The sequence below is a fragment of the Alligator sinensis genome, unplaced genomic scaffold (genome assembly GCF_000455745.1).
Source record: "Alligator sinensis unplaced genomic scaffold, ASM45574v1 scaffold413_1, whole genome shotgun sequence".
NCBI classification, from domain to species: Eukaryota; Metazoa; Chordata; order Crocodylia; family Alligatoridae; genus Alligator; species Alligator sinensis.
In genome coordinates, this window is record NW_005842308.1 from 354,745 (window position 1) to 375,967 (window position 21,223).

The window sequence follows — 21,223 nt, forward strand, 5'->3', positions numbered from 1 at the left end:
GAGAAAGCAGGCGACACGCTAGAATTAGGCACGGATGCTGAGTGGTTGATTCAAGATTGTTTACTTACACCGTAGATGGTCGTGGTGTAGGCTGGACAGTTTCCCAGGTAAAGCTCCGCTTAAATCCCTATGTTAAGGACTCGGACAAAACTCTGACTCACACGGAGTTGTCGAGGCTCCGTGGAACTTTTTGCGTGCAGGGAAGAGGGATACGTCGAGAATTGTGCTCGGTGACGGGGAGAAGAATCAATAGGTGATCAGTCTATCGATCAGCCAGCCGCAGGTCAAATCTCCGTAGAGGCGCTCTGCAGTGTGCTCGAAGTTCTCCAACTTGGGCGGAAACCACCCAAGCCTCTTATACGGCCAGCAAGCCAATCTCTAGCCGCCACATGGGAATAATTTAGAAACAACCAATAGTGGGGTGTCGAATTTAAATACAAATGGCGGGAACTCCTTGCAACGTGCATTTCTATGCTGCAAAGAAGAAATGCACCCTGTAAAGAAAGCTTCAAACGGCGGGAAAATAATTCAGCGGTGCCAAAGCGCGCACAAACAAAAATCACACCCTTGGGTTGTGACAATCAGAAGCCAAGTAGTTGGAGTAGAAGTGGAACTGGCTTGGAAAAAGAAGGAGGGGGAGTTGGGGAAGAAGAGGGCAATGGACTGGGTACAAACTGGCTGAGGAAGGAAGCCTGGGAGCCAATAAATATAGTGAATATGAACAAGAAGTGTCTATTAGAGACTGAACAATGTGAGAGACAGATTGGCTGATGAGCCAGGAAAGAGCTTCCAAAGAGACTGACATTGGGAGTGGAGCAGGTGGAGAGCAAGTATTATGAGGAATCCAGAGGGGAGGGCCTAGGTTGTGGCTAGGACTCAAACTGAAGGCCTAAGGAAGTAGGAAGTAGGAAGTGGGAGGAGATAAGAAAATGTGACAATTATAAGAAGCCCCATTCCTCTTCATGTCAGATGGAATGAAGCTATCAGGAGGTAACAGAGAGAAAAGCCCTGCCCATTAGTGCATATTCCTCTCCAGTCTAGGATGCAGCCCACAAAACCAACATCTCATCATTTCTCTGTTGTTAACAAGTATCTGTGAAACCCACCCACAAAGCATCTCATGATCCTGTATAACGCTATACCTTATTTGCTGCACATTAGTCAAAGATTATGATGATGGAATTAATTTCCTCCAGCTCATTACTATAGTATCCAGTATATCATGTTACATATTAGTGAAGAAAAGAGAAAATCAAGGGAGTTCCTTTCAGTAACAATGATCATTTGAACCTGGATTTTACATATCCTTTTATTGGTGATGGCAAACTTCTGTCTTCTGGGTAGAGGCTTAAAATTACAAACACTACCTTTATGACAGACTATAAAAGGTTATTAAATTCACTAGAGCATTTAACCCAACAGGCTATTTTACTGTAATCAGAACACTTTATTGATGGAGGGAGTGTCAAGCAAATGTCTAATGTAGTACTTGGAACTCAGTCATATTTTTAAATAAGAAAATGAATACCATTATCAATGTTATCCCCAAATCTAAATATTTTTATTATTTAATGTTATAAAGCATACAGCATAAATTATGATTAAAATGATTTGTTCTCATCTACATCCAAGTGCTACTAAAATCAGCAATATAGATGACAATGGTACTTCATGCTGTACAGATACAGCATTTGGGATTAAAGCAAAAACTCTGAAAAAACCACCAGTCAATTTAAAACTCAAATAAGACTTTGCTTTCAGTTTCATAATGAAATCCATTTCACAATGAAATGGGATAAGGTGGTATTTTTTTTAAATGCCTAAATGAATTAGGAATAGTTAGCCACAGTAGTCTGAAAACAGGTAGAAGGCAAGGTAGAGTGGCACCTCAGAAACTAACTGGTCCAGAGAGCAGGGCTGGACACAGGCATAGGTGAACCAGGTGGCTGTCCAGGACCTGGACAGAAAAGGGGCCTGAAAATGTTTTGTTTTTTTTCTGTTGTCCGATTATTATTACCATTATGTCTGGCAAAGGGGGGACCAATAATACAAGTTTGCCCGAGGCCACCAGAAGTCTAGGTACAGTCTGCCAGAGAGTCAATGAGCTTTTGTATGTATGTGATCTTATTTTCTTTAGATAAGATTCACAAATAAGACTTAGACACTTAACAGCTGCCAAATTGCCACTCTAGTCTTCTACCTGCAAGGCCTGGATTCTCAAAGCCTGCAGTTAGCTCACATACAACTTTGGAGGCACCTAAAAGTTCCCAGGTGCCTGTCTGCCTCTAAGTATTCCCAGAACTAAGTCTTGGCAGTGCTAAATAGCTAGGCTCCCGGCCCATGTTCCCATCCTCTTGAGATTCATAAACAAGGTGTTCCTCTGCCTTTCCCACATGCAGTACCTAAATATTTATTTTGGCAGGTGTTGGGGGGGTTTAGTTCTTGGATATTTTTGAGACTGCCACTCTTATTTGGTAATTATCTTGTATGAGTACCTCCATTGTTACTGCATCAGCACTAAGGCACTGCCATGTGCGACTGGTGCCTCCTGACTCTGGGAGGGCACTAGCAGCCAATTGCTGACCAGGGGTAGGGAGGGTCTGGCAAAACCGGAAGTGCCACGGGCTCTTCTCAGGGAAGGCTCTGGTCAGTGCTCCCCACTCCTCGGCCGGCGAGGGCCAATCTCAGGGGGGCACATGCCCACCCCGTACCCACCCTGTGTGTCGCCTATGGACACTGCGAATAATAATTGCTCTTAGAAGAAGTGTACAGGTATTGACATGCACAACACAAATTGATTTGTGTGAGACTGAAGTTGCATACGGTTGGGGTATATGATTTTTTTAAAATTGAGGAACTCTTAGGTGATGTTGGGATATTAGTCTTAATCGTCTTTTTCATCTGCTGTAGACTTTTGTGAAGGCAAAAAAATATTTTATAAATTGAAGAAACATTTTAAAGGTTGGCATATGCCCTACATCAATAAAACCAAGAGGATTAAAAGACTATGAATCTGGATTCTGCTGGATTTATATCTCATGAGTTCAGTGAAGTTGCATGAGCATATTTCAGGACATATTTCACTGTGATATTTTGCTATGAAAAACAAACTGAAGAGTGTGGAATCAATAGTATGGGTTGGCAGAATTCCTAGACAACCATGAAGCCTGGGTCAAAAACAAGAGTGTGAAAAAAACATCAACTTTGCATGACTATATTTTTACAGTAGGGTTGGAATGTTGTTATAGCTGTGATGATCCAGGAAATGTACAAGAGGTGAGGATTTGTTGTGATGTCATTTATTGGACCAACTATATAGTTGGGAGAGCTGTTGAAAAGCTATTAGGATGAAATTAGACAGGAACTATGCACCAAAATGAACTCACACAGAAAAAAAATATAAAGGACAGAGACATGAACACCACTAGGAGCACATTTCTTACAGATCAACAACTTCACAATCTTTGTGCTCAAAGAAAATTTATAAAGCGCCTCCAGAAGACATGCTTGGGAACAGAAATTTATAACTATATTGGACAGTAAAAAATCTGTATACAGACAGTGGCTTCATGGCTCACCACAACCTTGCACTTACTGCTGCTAATCTTCCTGCACTTCATAAATAATAACTACTTTCCCGTTTTGAATGATCTCACTCTATCACTAACTAGATAGCCTATTCTACTTTTATCTCATAATGACTTCTTATAACATCTGTAACTTCTAGTTTACAGTCCTCCTCCATTCCTCCAAGCAGGCTGTTTGTATTTGCATGAAAGCTTTTCTTTGATATTTAGCTCAGCCTGTGTGCTCTTCTTATCTTTGAGGAAGGGCATTTGTGGTTCAAAAGCTTGTCTAACATCTCCCCCAACCATATCATTGGTCCAGTAAAAGATCTCACAAAAAATCCACACCTCTTGTTTACCTCTGCTGGGGAGCCAGGTCAGACTAACATGCTTCCTCTTCCGGTAAAGCACTGGGGGGGGGGGGGGGTTCTTTGCATCTGTCAGTGCCTTCAGTCTCTAACTCCTATTGAAATAAAGGAGACTTAAGTACTGAGTGGGATTTTAAAAAATACAGTCTGCATGTTCAGGAAACTAAGTACCTTTATAAATAAAGGGCCAGTGAGACTGCTTTAACACGTTGTAATTACAGCATGTCAAAGCTGTGGTAATTACTGCACTCCAGCAGACTCCAGCATCTCGTGTATCAGCTCAATGAGCTTTAGTTAAAGCATCCACACCACCATTTTTCAGCATGGGGACACTGATACACAAGATGCTCCAGGCACTTTAATTAAAACTCTTTATACACGTCACAGGGTCATGGAAACTATACTTTCATCACAGGTGTATCCCTGAATTTTACATGGTCCATTTTCATCAACAATTAGTCCTAAAGGAATGAACTTGAAAGAGTTTGGTTGTCCATTTCAGATAAATCTAAGGAATTTAAAACTTCAGTTTCAAATCAAGTTGAAATCCCATAGGCCATCCAGTGTTACTGATTTGGATATGATCAGCTCAGAAATCATAGAAAATTAGGGTTGGGAGGGACCTCAGGAGGTCATCTAGTCCAACTCCCAACTCAAAGCAGGACCATCCCCAACTAGATCTTCCCACCTATGGTTTTGTCTAGCTGTCTCTTAAAAACCTCCAAGGATGGAGAGTCCACAACCTCTCTGGGTAACCTGTTCCAGTGTTTTACTATCCTCTTAGTGAGAAAGATTTTCCTAATATCTAACCTAAACTTCCCTGGTTGCAACTTAAGACCAATGCTCCTTATTGTATCATCTGCCACCAAATAACATAAGAATGTCCTGTTTTATGCAATTTCTTTGCTTATATTCCTAGTCCATAGAAGAGCCTGGAAAAAAGTATGGAAAAAATAATTGAAAGAGGGAGATAGAAACTGTACTTTCCATCAGGGCAAATGTCGTAAACTAAATCTCAGATCAGCTTTCACTCTAAAAGTCATCTGCTGTGCATGCATATTGGATAATTTTGGTGAAGGGCTTTCAAGGGGTGTTTTGTTTGTTTAAAATGTAACTAACTGTTGCATACATTTTCATATGAAGTGTGCTAGTGTGAAGCATATCGTATGTCAAGATTTTTCATATTTTAATTATTTAGGAGAGGATTCTTATTGCGAAGCTTAGCCTGGTAGGTGGTGAAAGACATAGTTCTTTCATTTGTATTGGTGCAGAGTAACATCTTGCTATGAAAGTATGCTAATAATTGGACAAGCCAATGTGATTATGGGTCATGGGACTGAGTTCTAAATATTTTGGGGATGGGGAGGTTGGGGGGACTATAGCCACCCCAAAATTCCCCATAGCCCCCTTAACCACCCCTCCCAGCAGCACTGCCACCACTGCCTGCCCCACACAGCAGGTGGCAGCTGCCCCCTCCCTGCTTCCACCTGCAGCACAGCCCCTCCTCAGCCCCCCACCAGGAAGAGGATGGCATTGCTGTTGCCTGTCAGTGCTGCTGGGGCCAGTCTCCACAGAAACCCCAGCCTCACGCTATCACAGCACGGCTGCTGCTGCAGCAGTCTCCATGGAAGCCGGCTCTAGCCATGTGGGTAGGGGCTGCCAGGAGATGGAGTCAACTGCCAGTTGGATCCGGGCCACAGGCTGGACGTGCCCCCCCCTGCATTAACTAATGAATCCAAACTGTACCTCTACGAGGGATAAAAGCAAACAGTATTTTATATATTGGGAAGTGGCTTGCTCAGGGACAAATAGTGATGCTCTGCCAGAGCAGGGATTAAAAATCTAGTATTCGTGGCTTTGAGTCCCATGAACAGTTTACTGCAGCATAATGCCTCTAAACCAGGGGTGGACAGTCATTTGAGCCTGCAAGCCACATAGGTAGTTTTGCTGAGCTGTCGTGAGCCAAGTCAGACCCTCCCCACCCTGCAGCAGTTCACCAAAACTTCCTGTGTGTGATGGAGACATGCAGGTGGGCAGGGAGTGGTGCTTGGGAGCAGGACAAGGGGGCAAAGCCAAGATAATAGGGTGGGGTCACAGGGTGGTGACAGCACAGGACCAGGGTCCAGGGCAGAGCTACAATCCACTTCCTGCATGCCCCTGCAATGGGCACTAGTTCTGCAGGCAGGGACATGGAGGAGTGGACCATGGCTCTGCCCTGGCCTCATGCTGTCACTGCCCCAAGATCCTGGACCTGGCCCCAGATGTACCTCCCTGTCCACCTGGCTGTGTGCCCTACCTGTGCACATCCTAGCAGGTCTTCATGGAGACACCAGGATTGCAGGGCAGTGAAAATGCAGGGCTGAGGCTGGAGCAGAGTCACAATCTTCACCCCGCATGAGCCCTGCCCATGGAAACTTCGCTTGTCATGGGCATGCGGGCAGCGGATCAGGGTCTACCTGCCCTAACCCACCTGTCTTTCTCCCAGATGCCACTCTCTGCCCACCTGCAGTCCCATCCCAGCTGCCCAGCTCAGCACCCTGTCCATGCTGGTCCTGCCTGCAGCATCAGGGACAGGGTGGATGGACTGGACTGCCCAGGCAGCAGGGCCAGATCTGGCAGCCTTGGGAGCTGAAAGGAGGCACCACCACCAGTATGAACGCTGCATGCCCCCGGAGGCTGGGGAGGCATGGCGAGCTCCTGCAGGTGGTGGCAGCTCCCTCAGGAAGGGGCAGGGGGTGGCAAGTGCCAACCAGTGCCCGCAGGCACCACCAGCAGTGTCAGCAGCACCTTTTTGCAGGGGGTACACTGCCAAGCTCAGGGGGTATACATGCACCCACATGCAACCCCTATGCATTGCCAATGACCACTAGGGCTGCTAGGAAACGGAGTCCAGCTGCTGCACTGTCTCAGCCCCACTGAAACCCTGGGGATAGCGGGACTGGCTGCACTCACCACAGTCCAGGCTGCCCCTCTGTGCCTGGGCTCAGTGGGACTAAGGGACTTGTGGGCTGGGCAAAATCCCTCTGCAGGCTGGATCTATCTTGTAGGCCATATTGTGCCCATCCCTGATCTAATCTATCTCTTCTTGGTTTCATAATCTATATGTGAAAAGTAGTTCATTATGCTGAGTGTAACATAGGCATTTCTAAAGGATGATTATTTTATTCCTGATCCAAGTCTATTGAAGCCACTAGAAAGATTTCCCCTCATTCCATCATGCATTGAAACAAGACCCTATTTTTTAACCTGTAAGGAAGTATAGAGTAAACAGATCAAACTTAAAGTTGTCATTCTTTGTTATAGCTTAGTTAAAAATGCTTTGTAGGAAACCTACCGATTGGCAGTTGTTGAATTGGCATGTCAAGCATTCACTGTTGGAAAGCTTCATAGAAATCTTGCATCTTGGTTACCATCGTTTATTGGTATGTAAACAAAAATAACATCAGATAAAAGGCTTATTGTGGGAAAGGTTGGAATCAGAATTAGTTAGCAATCTACAGATATTTTAAAAAATACTCATGCAAGTTAGAATACTATTTTTCTTTCTTCTTTTTTTTACAAATCCTGACATGAATATTTACAATGAGGCATTAGCCATGAGTATGAAAGTTATGAAATATATAAACAACACAAGGCAGTTTCCCAAATGTTTGTACTGTGAAGACAGGATAATATTTTCCTGAGTTTCCTGAGAGATGCCTTAGAATCAATTGTATTTTTGTAATTACTTGGGAACCAGTTTAACAGAAAATTAACCAAAGTCAGTTAGACTACTTTTGTCAAGGAGTTTACTAGTTGTTTTTTTAGTGGGATTGGTTAAAGTGATAGTCAAAGAGAAAACTATAATGCAAAAGGAATCGATAATGAGAACAATCAACAAAATCCAAATATTGCCACCAATATTAAGCCAAATGACACTTAATTACCTTTTAAAATTCTAGCCCCATTTGCAAGAACCCAGGCTTAGACCATAATCTCTTCTTTACTCAAGCTTCCAAATACCTTTCTGCTGGTGACAATATTTGGATTTTGTTGATTGGGTGATTTGGGGCTTTGTTACATGGATTATTTACACATTAACACCTTAAAGTGATTTCAAGCCCTTGTTATGCAGCAAAAAGTTATGCCACTCCAGGGCATGATTATCTGTGATCTACACTACCCAGTTCCTTTTCCATTATGGTGTGGCCACTCCCCACAGATGTGCTGCCCATATTGAAGTCCTCCAGTATCCCAAGATCTCTCACATGCCCATCCTTAGAGCAGAGATAGAAGCCGATCCTGGCTCACCAGCCCCCTAGTGGCAACGTACATATACAACTTACAATTCTGCCTCTGCTCACCAGGCCACTAGTGGCAAGTCACAGCTGTGCAGGTCAGAGAAGGTTCCTAGATTAGGGGTGCAATGGCTTTAAACTCCAAGCTAACACTACACCAATGAACATCTGTGCAGCTCACAGCATAAGGTGTAACAAGGCCTTATATGACTAAGTGGCATTTACCTGCCTCCATGATGAGTGCTGCCAGGAAGCATACCTCAATCACCTGTCACCACTGTATATACCAAAACTTAGCATGTAGCTACTACAGAGCAGTATCAAGTGTGCACCAGTAAGCATGCCCAAGGTGGGAATTTAGGAAGAACCTTTGGCCTGCACTCAGTGAGACTCTAAAGTGGCTGGCTACATTTTCTCATTTCAGGGATTTGGTGTGTGGAGCAGGTCTGGATGTGCAGGGCATGCCCCCAAGTTTGGAACAGGCAGCACAGACAGACCATCTAAAATATTATGTAGGGTACATCTACACTGCATCCCCAGTGCTGCCAAAGAGTAATACTGTTATTGACACTAACCAGAGCAACTAAGGATTAAAAGTAGATGGAAATGCAATTACCTTTTCTCCATATGATCCGATTGGTAGTTTGGTGCAACAAAGCTTTTACTGTGATTACCTGTGGTGTTATGTTTTATAGAGGACGATTCACACGAGTCATCTTTATTTAAAAATGAATGTGTAACTCAAACAAATAAAATGCCCTGTTCTTAAAATTAAATTGAGACAGATTACTTAGAGCCATTTGCAGAAGCAAGTATTTTTGTGGGAGATGTATTTTCTTGAACTAACTGCATGGTTGGGATAGATTTAGACAAGCTTTTGAAAATGAAAAACTCCTGAGTAACATTTTGTTTCCTCTCATGATTTTCTTTCAAATATTCAATGAAAATTTTAAAACTGATTTTTTCCCCCCAAAATACATCCTTTTATTTTTCAATATTTTCAGAAGGGGGAAGGAAAAATTTAGGTTTAGAACATTTAAGTCTTCAGTTTTCTGAAACTTAAAAATTTTACTATAAACCAAAAAATGTTTTCCTGAAAATAGTCTTTAAAATTTTCAGAAAATCCAAGGTACTTTTAGCTTTCAGTTTTTCTTTTTTCATCAAAAACTTTTTGTTAAAATAATCCCATTTTTGACCGGCTCTAATTTTCGCACCTTGTTTTTCACAAACTAGACTTGTGAGAAATGGTGTGATTAACGAGTTTGCTGGTGTAGTCCTGTGAAAACCAGCATTGTAGGGAGGAACTCAGCTGGGTCTTCTACCTTATATTGGGTGCATCTACATGAAATACTTTACTGTGCATTAGATTAAACTAATGCACAGTAAAGGGTCACCATCTACATGTGCACAGCAATTACTGCACAGTAGATTAATTTAAAGTGTTGTTTGCTAGTATCCACAGATATAGGTACTATAAAGCAGCACTTTAAACTAATGCACCAAACCACACATGTATACACTGACAGAGAGCAAATCCCAGCTTGTTGCTGCCCTCCCTCCAGCCAAGTGCCTTGGTAGGCAAAATGACTCTGAGGTGCAGGGGACGGTGCTTACTGAAAGCCAGCTCCAGAGACCCAAGCAGGGTCTGAAGTTGCCAAGCAGACAGATGCCTTCTTACCTTTCTTGATGATGGACTGATCCAGCAAGTTTGTCCTGGGGTTCTCCACCACCCGCAAGCAAAGTGAGGGGAGAGATCAGGGCAGTGCTGCCACTCAGGCATGGGGCATTATCCCAAACCAGCACCACCAAGCCAGGTTGTGATCCTGAGCTCCACACAGCTGAGAAGGAGTTGCCCCTGGAGCCAAAACAACTCCCCCACCCCCTGGAGCCCAGGCCTAACTCCTGTGCCTGGAGCTCCCACTGGCTGCTGCAGGGGGGCAGAGCAGAGCAGGAGCAGCCCTGGATTAAGCTGCTCCTGTAGGTCTCAGTTTGCTCCCAGCATGGGTGCACATACAGATGAGCACCCTAATTTTCTGCATAGAAAATGTAGGCACAGTAATTGCACATGTAGACACACCTACTGTTCATATCTACTTTGTTGCATTTTTCTCTTGACTCTTGATCTGTTTCAATGATTTTTAACTTTTAAAGTGTTGTGCGATATTAAGACTTTTAGGTGTGGAAACACCTACATGATTCACAAGAAAACCCAGACATTTCTAGTAGAAATCCATAGTGTTAAAACATTCTGACCTGCTGTGCTTTTTCTGAATTCTTTGTTCTTTTTTCTGTAGTAAAAAAATGAGTGAACTTAGTTCTTGAAATGGGATGATGCTAAATTGAGAAGTTATGCAGGGATGCCGTGAGTCTAAAAAGGTTGAGAACCACTGGTCTGCTTCTTCCATTCATTAAAACTGGATAATATTTCATCAGATAAGTGTGTCTAATCTCAGCCTACGCTTGCAGTGCCCAATCCCTCTTAGTTTTCTCTCTCAATCCTTTAGCATCATCTTATAAATGATGGCAGGGAAAAAAAATTTTAAGTCAGGTTTTATAATAAAGTTGTGACATACACTTAATGATGCAAAATACTGATTTTTATTTCTTTGGCCCAGTCAAACAACATGAGACAGGGTCACCTGGAGGGATGAGTATGTCTTTATTTTGATTACTGCTCTTATAGCTCCTTGGCTGTATGGCATGAAGTGTGACACAATGCTATGAGCAGTAGTAATCAGCTCCTGTGCAGTCAGTGTCACCTAAAAACAAGTTAATTAGCAAGGAGTAACACCTACAAAACCATAGACTAAGGAGAGGAAATAATCAATACAGACAATCAACTGCCCCAAGATAGAGTCAGTTGCACAAGCACCCATGGCACAAGTTTTGCCTGTCAGCAGCCAGAGGTGCAGGGCCCCAGAACCCCTGCACCTCTCCTTGACAGCTGGCAGGCTTCGTAGCCACAGCAGGGGCTATCAGGCCTGCAGTTTTCACCCTGCTGCTCCTTAACACACAGTGTTACCCAAGTCACGAGTTTTGCTTGTCCGCAGCTTGAGGTGCACTTTCCCCCAAACCTCTGCACCTATCTTCTTGAAACTTGGCAGGCTTCATGGCCTGAGCAGGGACCACCACTCCTGCAGTTTTCAGCCCGCTGTGCCTTAACACACACAAGGTCATCTACATCACGAGTTTTGCCTGTCAGCAGCTTGAGGTGCAGTTCCCCACAAACCCCTGCACCTTATCTCCTTGAAACTTGGCAGGCTTTCTGGCCTCCCCAGGGGCCACCACCCCTACAGTTTTCACCCCACTGTGATGTACCGCATACATGTGACATGAGTTTTGCTTTCAATAAATTTGGGGTGCGGTTCCCCCTGAACCCCTGCACTGATCTTCTTGAAGCTTGTCAGGATTCATGCTCTCAGCAGAGGCTACCACCCCTGCAAGTTTCATCCAAATCAGACAAAAAACAACGAAGTTATAGATATTTGATTGATTCCCCATTATACCCTATGGCTGGATCTCCGAGGCAGCTCTGAAGCTTTGGAAAGCCTAAAGAAGCCAGCGCTTCAATCCAGATACGGTGCTTCGGATGCCGAATCTTCTCCAGATCCGAAGCACGGTCCGAAGCCTTGCACAGCCCTAGTACTTGTGCATGCTGCGCAGTCAGCATCTTGAGTAGACACGGCTTTTGTTCATATATGTTAAATTAACTAATTACAGCAAATGCAAATAATATAGATATCATCATCCAAAAATAGCCCTGACCAATTATAAAACACAAAATAGAGTTCAGATTAATGGACATCTTCCAAGAATTGCCATCTGTAAATCACAATGATTTACTAACTGACCCCATTATCACTTCTTGTTTTCAAAATAGTATCCTTTTGAATGACTGGTTCCACCACAGGACTGAGGGCCTGTTGTGTCAGACACTGAACAAAGGAAGAGTACAGTTCTACCCACAATATTTATAAACTAAATCGATAACCAGGTGCAGTTTCTGTGAAAAGTCTATAGTATAGCTCACAGGCAGAGAGAATAATTTGATGGAGATGAATGTCATGTTAGTTCTTTGAATAGTTCCTTGATTGTGTGTTTTGTTTTGTTTTTCGGGGGGGAGCAGATTATATTTTTTATGAAAAGAAGACAGAACGAGAAAGAAAAGCAGAGGATAAAGGTTGTAGGGACACAAGCCAACATGTATGATAGTAAGCGGACCAGGTGTGGAATAAAGCTGAGGCGAAGTGACTGTGAGAGAGACATTTAGAGCAATCAGCCAATCAGCACAAAGCAGAGAGCCCAATCCAAGCAGTAGAAAAATTTCTAAATATCCAAACGTCCTTGGTTTGGGTGATTCTGCAGCTGCTTCAACTGCCTGGAATCTGGCTGGCTCCACACAACAATTTTCCCCCAAACAGAACAATGTCTTGTTTTGTTTTGTTCAGATGACTGCTATTCTTCCTGTAGGACTGACTCCCGGGTCTGGCTTTGACATGTTCCATTGGTGTGCAAGGTTTATTTTTTACCTTGGCAGAGTACCAGTCACTTTATTTTTGAAAATTAAATTGTTTTCCTACATGCAGTAGCATAACTGTTTAACATTCTTACCATAGTACTGCTGCTGTTCTAGATACCTGCTGTATAGTACTTTGGAAAGATTCAAGAGCTTTCTTTGGTATTAGGGTAGGGTTTTGTGCTGCTGCCTGAAGGTCTCCAAACTAGGGATCCCACTAGAGTCTGGGAGCTGTAGTGTGACATTCTGATAATACTTTTTGACTCTTCCATATGGTGTGGTGGTTGAGATTTTTTTTAACTCTGCATATATATATATATTTAATGACTTTCAGCTACTCCTGTTAACTTTGAGGGTGCATGCTTAATACGGTGTGCCTGGATTTATATAACAAAGAAAATAGCCAAAATGGGATACCCCTTACATGTAGGCCATTATTTGTTATAAAATAAAACTGGCCTAAATATAGGATTTCCAGTTCTGTGTGTAGCTGGCCAGTGGCTGTCATGCTTCCCTGAGGGCTCTTCCAATCCCAGTGCTTTGGGGGAGGGATGGGAAAACTGCATAAAAGGCAGCATTGTTTGAGCTGCCCTGCTTTCTGTCACCCATGTTACAAGTTTAGCTTGTCAGCAGCCTGAGGTGTAGTTTCCCAGAAACCCCAGCACCTATCTCCTTGAAACCTGACAGGCTCTATGGCCTCAGCAGGAGCTACCATCCCTGCAGTTTTCACCCTCCTGTGCCTTAACACATACACAGTGTCACCCATGTCATGAGTTTTGCTTGTCAGCAGCCTGAGGTACAGTTGCCCAGAAATCCCTGCACCTCTCTCCTTAAAACTTGGCAGCCTTTGTGGCCTCATCATGGGCTAGCATGCCTGCAGTTTTACCCCCCTGTGCCTTCACACATACACGTGACATGAGTTTTGCTTGTCAGCAGCTTGAGGTGCAGTTTCCCAGAAACCCCTAGACCTATCTACTTGAAACATGGCAGACTTCAAAGCCTCAGAAGGGGCTACCATCCCTTCAGGTTTAATCCAAATCAGGCAAGAAGTGGCAAAGTTATAGGCAGTTTCATGCTTCCCCATTATAGCCTATGGGCAAAACGTTGATACAGCAAAAAAGTTTCAACAAAACGAAATGGAACAGTGCTTTCGAAATGAAACAAACTCAAAATGAAACACTGTCCCATCAAAATGTTGAAATGGAAGCCAAAATGAAATGGTGCTGTTTCTCATAACCCTAGTGTCAAGCTCCAGTAAGAGCTTAGACACCCAAAACATTCAGACTCCAGACAATGGATCCTCAAAGCACCAGGAGGCATGGAGCCAAGGAAATCCACTGCAGGGGGGAGGTGGTTATCTTGGAGCTTGGGCCTACATGCTTGCAGTTGGCTGGTAAGAGTGCATGGTAGAGCAGACAATGAGAACACCAGAGTCCATAGTCAGCTGTGAATCTAGATTTTCTGAAATATATTCAAATCCTAGACATTTCAGACAAAACATTTTGGGTTTGATGAACTGGCTTTAAAAATTCTAACCAAATCTATTATTAATGAATAACAGAGTCATATGACATGCTTAATTGTTTTGTAATGGAACGCATTTATCAAATTACATGAAGGAAAGAAGGAAGGAAGGAAGTTCTTCACTGGGCACGTCTACATGGGGCACGGACAATGCAGCCGCTGAAAAATACTGCACAGTAGCATGTCACACCGCAGACAGTGCTAATATGCTATTGGGCAGTATTATTAAGCTACTGCATAGTAGTGTCACCTAAAAAGAAACTTGCCAGTTCTACTGCACAGTAACTCTGGTTGCTGCTCATTTATTTTGTACTAAGTAATGTAAAATTACTAAATATAAGTGCTAATATAAATACTAAAAAATGCACAGTAACAACTGCTCAGTAGCATCTCATGTAGATACAACCACTAATCAGCAGAAATCTTTTTTTAATGAAATAGAATCAAATATGTGCCTATCTTGGACAATGGGTGATTAGGATACCCCTGTAACTTTAGTCATTTGCTTTCTTTTCCTGTATTTATTTGCAGAATTTGCATTCAGGTGCCTTAACCTGGATGGTAGCATTTAAAACAGGCCAAAAGACGAGCCAGTCTTAAGAAGGATGGGCACTTTGTGCTTGAAAGCTTATCTAAATATACAGATGATCCAATAAGAAATATCACCAATAAATCCTAGCCAGAAGAAGACATCTTGGGTAAAGCAAGTAAAAATGTAGGGTTTCTTGTTTCTAAGGATTTTCAATTTCTGATAAATGGTTTTGCTCAGATTAAGGTCACCATTACTGAAATCTTCCATGAACCAGAAATCCTAGAAAAAATTGTTTGGAACCATCAGCATATGATGTTTCTGGAATAAAATGTATTCTCCATAGTTTAGCAACTGCTGAATGAAGTTGACAGTATTGGTTGTTTGGATCAGTTTGTGTTGGTCAATGAAACAGTCAAATTTGCTATTTATAGGCACTTTTTAAAAGCGTGTTATTATAGCTGTAAGAATGCTATAATAGGTCTGCGTTTCACAGTTAAAAACAACCTTGACAATTTTCATTTTCTGAAACCAAGGAAATGCTTTGAACCAATTTGTATAATATATCTGCTTTATGTTCATGAAACTGATCACAAACAAAAACAGTTACCACCATTTCTTTTTCAATCTGAATATACTCTGTTAGTTTTTTAGTTAGAGCTTTCAGGCTATGCTACTAAGAATTATTTTACAGAAGAATAGCTCCCAATTTAAAAGATATCAGTAGAAGTACTTTGCTCCCCTAAGCTTTTGTCCTGCTAATCATCCCAGTGCCATTCAGCACTGTTTTTGAATAATTTCCTTAGCCATTACTTAATTTTGAAGAATCAAGGAAGGCTATTCTTAGATGTGATGATACAGGTGCAGCTCTTGGTACGGCTTCCTTAAAGGGGGAATTTCCACCTACACAGTTGTCTCCATGTTTCTTGTGTGTGGTCCTTTTTGCCAGAAATGAAAGTAAAGAAAAGAGTACTTCTTGGAAGGCAGGCCTGAGGGAAGGCCATCAGGTGACAATGTTAGGACTGAAAGGCAAGTTCTAATCCTAGACTTCATTGATATAAAACTCATTAGGCTTTTGCTTTAAGTCACTTAAGGAAACTACTTAGGAACAGTTGCCAAATCAGATATTGAAAAAAAATGTGGGATTGTTTCCCAAAATATACAGAGTTTCAATCTCTTTTACTTTTAATCAGCACCGTACCTAGACTCCTGGCAGCCCTGGATGAACTTTTAGTATTGGGCCCCGCTTCACCAGATAATGATAATAATGATAATAATTATTATTTTCACCATATTGGGGCTCCTTTTCTGTCCGGACCCTGGTCAGCTGCCCAGTTTGCCCATGCCTATTTCCAGTCCTGCTTTTAATGTGGCATCTGTAATGTTACTTGAATTCACTTAGACAAATGAAAAGTAAAACTGAAAAATATGAAATCCTTACCGTATACTAATATAAAAAACCCTGTAGATATTTATGTAAAGCTTACACTAAAATGGCATGTTGTCATTTAACAGCCTCATATTATGTGAGCATTAATTCATTGCATTCTTCTGAGGGATGCTTTATTTTTCACATGACTCTCACTGGTGCTATTAAGTTGAGCTCACATCAGATGAGATGCAAACGTTCCCAGTGGCATGAAATAGTTCTATATTGCCCTGTCTAAAGTGATATGTGCACTGTCTGCCTAAGAACAGTTTCCCATTAGCCAAGTTCAAAGTAAATGAACAATATTTTTTAATGTTTCTACTAGAAATATTTTGCTAAAGACACTGTTGGGAAATAGGGACTTGTTACTTGCTTATTATGAATAAAAAGTCAAGATTTCTATTCCTTGCAATGGTGAAAATTTCAATTGAAATTGAGGCCACTTTCTACAATCATGTAGTTTCCATTAAGTTCCATTACAACATAGTCAAGGACAAAATTTGGGAAGAGTTGCTATTATCAGATAGCAGTTTGGTTCATTTTTCTTTTGTTTATTTTTCCCCATTAAAATGAAAAGAAAAAGTAAGCAGAAGAAAATTCAGCTGTATACTTTTGAATGAAAATAAATTTGAAAACAAGAATGAGAAATCTAAGACTGACATGCTTTGAAAAACATGCTTAGAAGGAATACTTTTATATTTACAGGTTTTATCTGGGGTGAAATTAAGCAGATGTGGGATGGTGGACTTCAGGATTACATTCATGACTGGTGGAACCTAATGGATTTCGTGATGAACTCCTTATACTTGGCAACAATTTCTTTGAAACTTGTTGCCTATTCAAAGGTAATTATTCATTTATTGTTCAGCTAAACTTGATGAGCAAATATTTTAGTATCTAAGCTCATTTTTTTGCTTTATTTTTGTACTTGATTCTTTCTTCAGGGTCATGGTAACGTAGCTGTCCAGTGTTCTCAATTAATCTTTTGCATCTATGGTGAGACATTAAGCCACAATAATAGGAATCAAGGGAGCTGGGTTTTTTTGTTCCTGGTAGGACAATTATATGCAATAATCTTACTAATGTGCTTTTAGTTTTTCCCAACTGAGAATCAGTTAATGCTTCTTATATATATCACAGGGATGTTAGGAAGCTAAATTCATTAGCATCTGTACATGGCATTTGAAGATTGTTAGGTGAGAAGTGTTATAAAATGCAAAGCCTTACTATTATTCAGTGTGGGCATTTGTCCAAGAATGTTTGTGTCAGAGAATCTATCCATAATTTCTTGAAATGAGGCTTTATTTTCATGGTTGTTCAGAAAAATGTATAATGTTTTGAAATAGGTTGCATAAAAAAATTAGTTCCAAATTAGAAAAATAAGGCTCCCCCCCCCCCCCGGAAGATTCTCACATTTTGGTTTTGATATTCAAAATTAGCCCAGTTCAAACAATTAACTGAAATATTTTGGTAGGGGGGTGTGGGGAGGGTTTGCTCAACAGGAATATAGTTAGTTAAAATATGTCCATTTTGTTCATCTAGATCTTTTTTGTGTTTTTAATAAAACTGACATTTTCAATATTTAAAATATAAACCTTAGACATGTTCGTTCTCTTCAAAACTGTGAAGCACAATGCATTTTCCCTGTTTCCCCTGTAAATCAATAACATCATGAATATTCATCATAAAATGATATATTCAGATTTCAGAATGGTCGTGGTTGATAGAATACTATCACATATTATTCCATGACAAATTTGTCATGATCTGTCACATAGTTGTCACGATGCCATGGCCAAAATAACTTGCTTATTTGTTTGCCATCATCATCATTTAGTTAATGATGTACTTCAACTGCTTTGCCACCAGCCATCCAATATGTACTGGGGAATATATTCACCTGTGCCAAAATGCATTGGCTCAGTAAAAGGAGAACAGGTATGAAGGAGATGAATATAGCTTCCTAGTCTCAAGCCACAGCTGTGCTGGCTGCAGCTTTGGTAAATGTTTAAATCAGTTTAAGAGCTTCTCAAATTTATGCCATTTGACCATATGTCCAGAAGGGTCCATATGCCAGTTGATAATTGATAGAGTAGAACAGAGACCTTACACAATTCTGATTCATCACCTCCCATTTATGACATACCCCTACACCCAGCAGGGTGGAAGTGGCTGGCCATGCTAACTTAAACCCTCCAGGGCGCCTCTGAGCTATGGCTAAAACCCAGACCCTGTGCACCGCTCAAAAGTGGTCTTGGGAGGCACTGATATTCTAAGCTAGTAAACTGTTCTCTCATTTAAAAATACCACTTCACAATAGCTATTTCACTGTTCCAAGTTGCAGAATGATAAGCACATTGATAATGCAAAACCCTTCTTAAGCATTGTAGATGTCCAATTATTCACTTTAGAATTAATTTGAAACCATAATAATCCTTTCATCTCTCAACCAGCTTGTGTTGTTGGTAATCAAGGTGACAGTGTCTGGAATAATATGCATCCATTACCTTCCAAATTAACATTATGATGCCAGTCATAATCAAAATGTAAACACAATCCACAAAACATAGCCTGTAGTTTTGCAGCTCTCCTTGCTGTTTATTTTAAATCTAACTATCCTTTGTTCTTTCTTTCTTCACCTCCATTTTCACTGAAACAGAGACCACAAACAATGCAAATGATGCAATGAACTGAAATAATGAAAGGTTAACTTATTAACTGCCTGCATTCATTTCAAATTCTCAAAATATAGTTTCCCAGCTGTACAATAAATGAGGTTGAAAGGGGTTCCAAATACTACCATTGCTTCTATTCTGATAAATGCCCATTACTTTTATTTGCCAAACCTTGCGTGCCTGCTTTTCCTGAAATATAGTTTTGCTTGTATTTGTTGCAATAAATATATATGCCCAATTCTCATATATGCTCCAGCTGCTGAGAATCATTCCAACACAGAACAGTCAGACAGCCCTCCTAAATAAACTCCTTTGTGTAAAAAGAATAGTACGTCTATGCCACTAGCAGATATTCCCAAGAAAAAATAATATTACTCGTGCTTTAAAGCAACAAGCGGATGACTATTCCTTATAGCAACCCATAAGGTGAGCTAAGTTATACCCAGGGCTGGTTCCAGAGTCATAGAAATGTAAAGGTGACTTAGAACCATCTTTGCTCATTTCCTACCCCAGTTTCAAGATGGGATAGATGTTTTATATCTTTATCGGCTCTTCCAGTCCATTCATAGCATCTGATAAAGTAAGTTGTTGCCTACAAAAGCTCATAGTTCTGAACCAAATAGCCTCTAAATACCAACCAGAGGAAGGGCTCTTCTATGCCTGTTGATAAGGATAAAGATAAAAATTATGTTATACTTATTAAAAATGAAAAAGAAATCAAAAAGATGTTTTAGTTATTCAGTACATATTCCATTATATATTCTCTCTGTCTGCATTGTTAAATTATACATGGTTATAAATGCCATACATTTTATGTTCATAAAGGCATGATCGATTTTAAGAGACCTGTTTTGATTGAGAATTATAAACATAATTAGATCTATCTGTACTTTAAGACAAATGGTAACAATTGTATTATGACCAAATGGTATGTTTCGTACTGTTATATCAAATTCCACTTTCTGTATCAGATGCAAACCCCATTAGTTTTATTATAGTCAAGGATGCTTTATGAAACTGAAGTGTGCTTTCTACTGCTGTGTATTTTCACCTATAAGAGATTGTACATGGGTGATTTTATTGAACAAGTGGTACTTGTCCACTGACATGAAATGCTGTCTAAATCTTCTACTTCTGGGGCAGAAGTTTATAGCTGGAGTGGAATCCTGCTCTGAAAAGTGACGGTATAGTGACATTGTAGGACTATATACTTATTGTCTCAGGCAGCTTCATATTGTTTGTTCTTGCTTAACAGTAAAATGATGTGGGGGGGGTCCGAGTTACTAGTGCTTCAAAAACTGGGACCTTCTGATTATCTCTTTGCCATTGTAAAATGATTGTGATTAATGTTTGGTCAGTTCCTTAAGACCAGGCAGTCACCTAGATAGTAATTCCATAGTAAAGAAAAGCATACTCTCTTTTCTTCACAAATGTTGCAGTTGGCCTGATTTTCCCTAGTCATTTTCCCCTCATTTTCTAAAATATAGCCTTAACTGTAAAGATTGTGGCAAACATTATAAAATAGCAAGAACTTATATGTAGCACCTTTCAGCCAAAAGGTTCAAAGCAAGGTGGCTAATTTTTTTTAACCTTTCATTCTAGATAAGAAAAATGTGCTACCAAGAATTGTATAGGATTTGACCATGGTCAGACAGATGGTCAGTGGCAGAAGTGTGACTAGAACCAGGTCTTCTGATTCACATGTAGACCATATTACACCTCTCTGTGCGCCTTGCAAGTTGTAGATTTTCTTTTAGAGGAGCAGGGAAAAGTACCTGGCCACTTTCCCAGTGCCTACAGCTGGCTGAGATGTTAATCTTTGTTTGAATTTCTATGAATAATCATCATTAAGAGCTGTTATTTCATATTCCTTTGGTGTCATTTATATTCATGATACATTTGCTTTTCAGTCCTAATGCTTACTCTACCCATGCCTTGCTTTCTTCCACTTTCAATTAATGTGGCTTATAAATTTTTCCATAGCTAGCTAGTAGATGATATGTAATATTAAACAGTTATTAAATGGATGACTACCTTTGCTGCATGCAAAGGTTGTATATGAGTTTAAAGTGGTATGTGGAAGCTGTTAAGATATTTCACATTTTGGCTATACACAAGCAACATAAAAACCCAAATACTGTGGTTTGCCATAAGCTGATTGATATAACATAATGACCCACACAGAGCCTGCTTCAAAGCTCAATTGAAGTCAGACCTTTGCAACACTGAACAGCAGAATGAATGCCATAAACTACTGAGGAGGCAAGGTACATGTCTGTGCTTTCCTGCCTTTGAATCATCAAGCGGCCATTGCCACAAACAATATGCAGCACTGTATA

General features: G+C 40.9%; 1 protein-coding gene across 1 annotated transcript in view; it reads left to right on the forward strand.

Moving 5' to 3' along the window:
* Positions 1 to 21,223, forward strand: part of TRPC4 (transient receptor potential cation channel subfamily C member 4) — a 245,856-nt gene that overhangs the window by 194,089 nt on the left and 30,544 nt on the right. Inside the window, exon 5 of the mRNA XM_006028373.3 lies at positions 16,915 to 17,054. Coding sequence (XP_006028435.1) covers positions 16,915 to 17,054 — 140 coding nt within the window. The remainder of the gene's footprint in view (positions 1 to 16,914; positions 17,055 to 21,223) is intronic.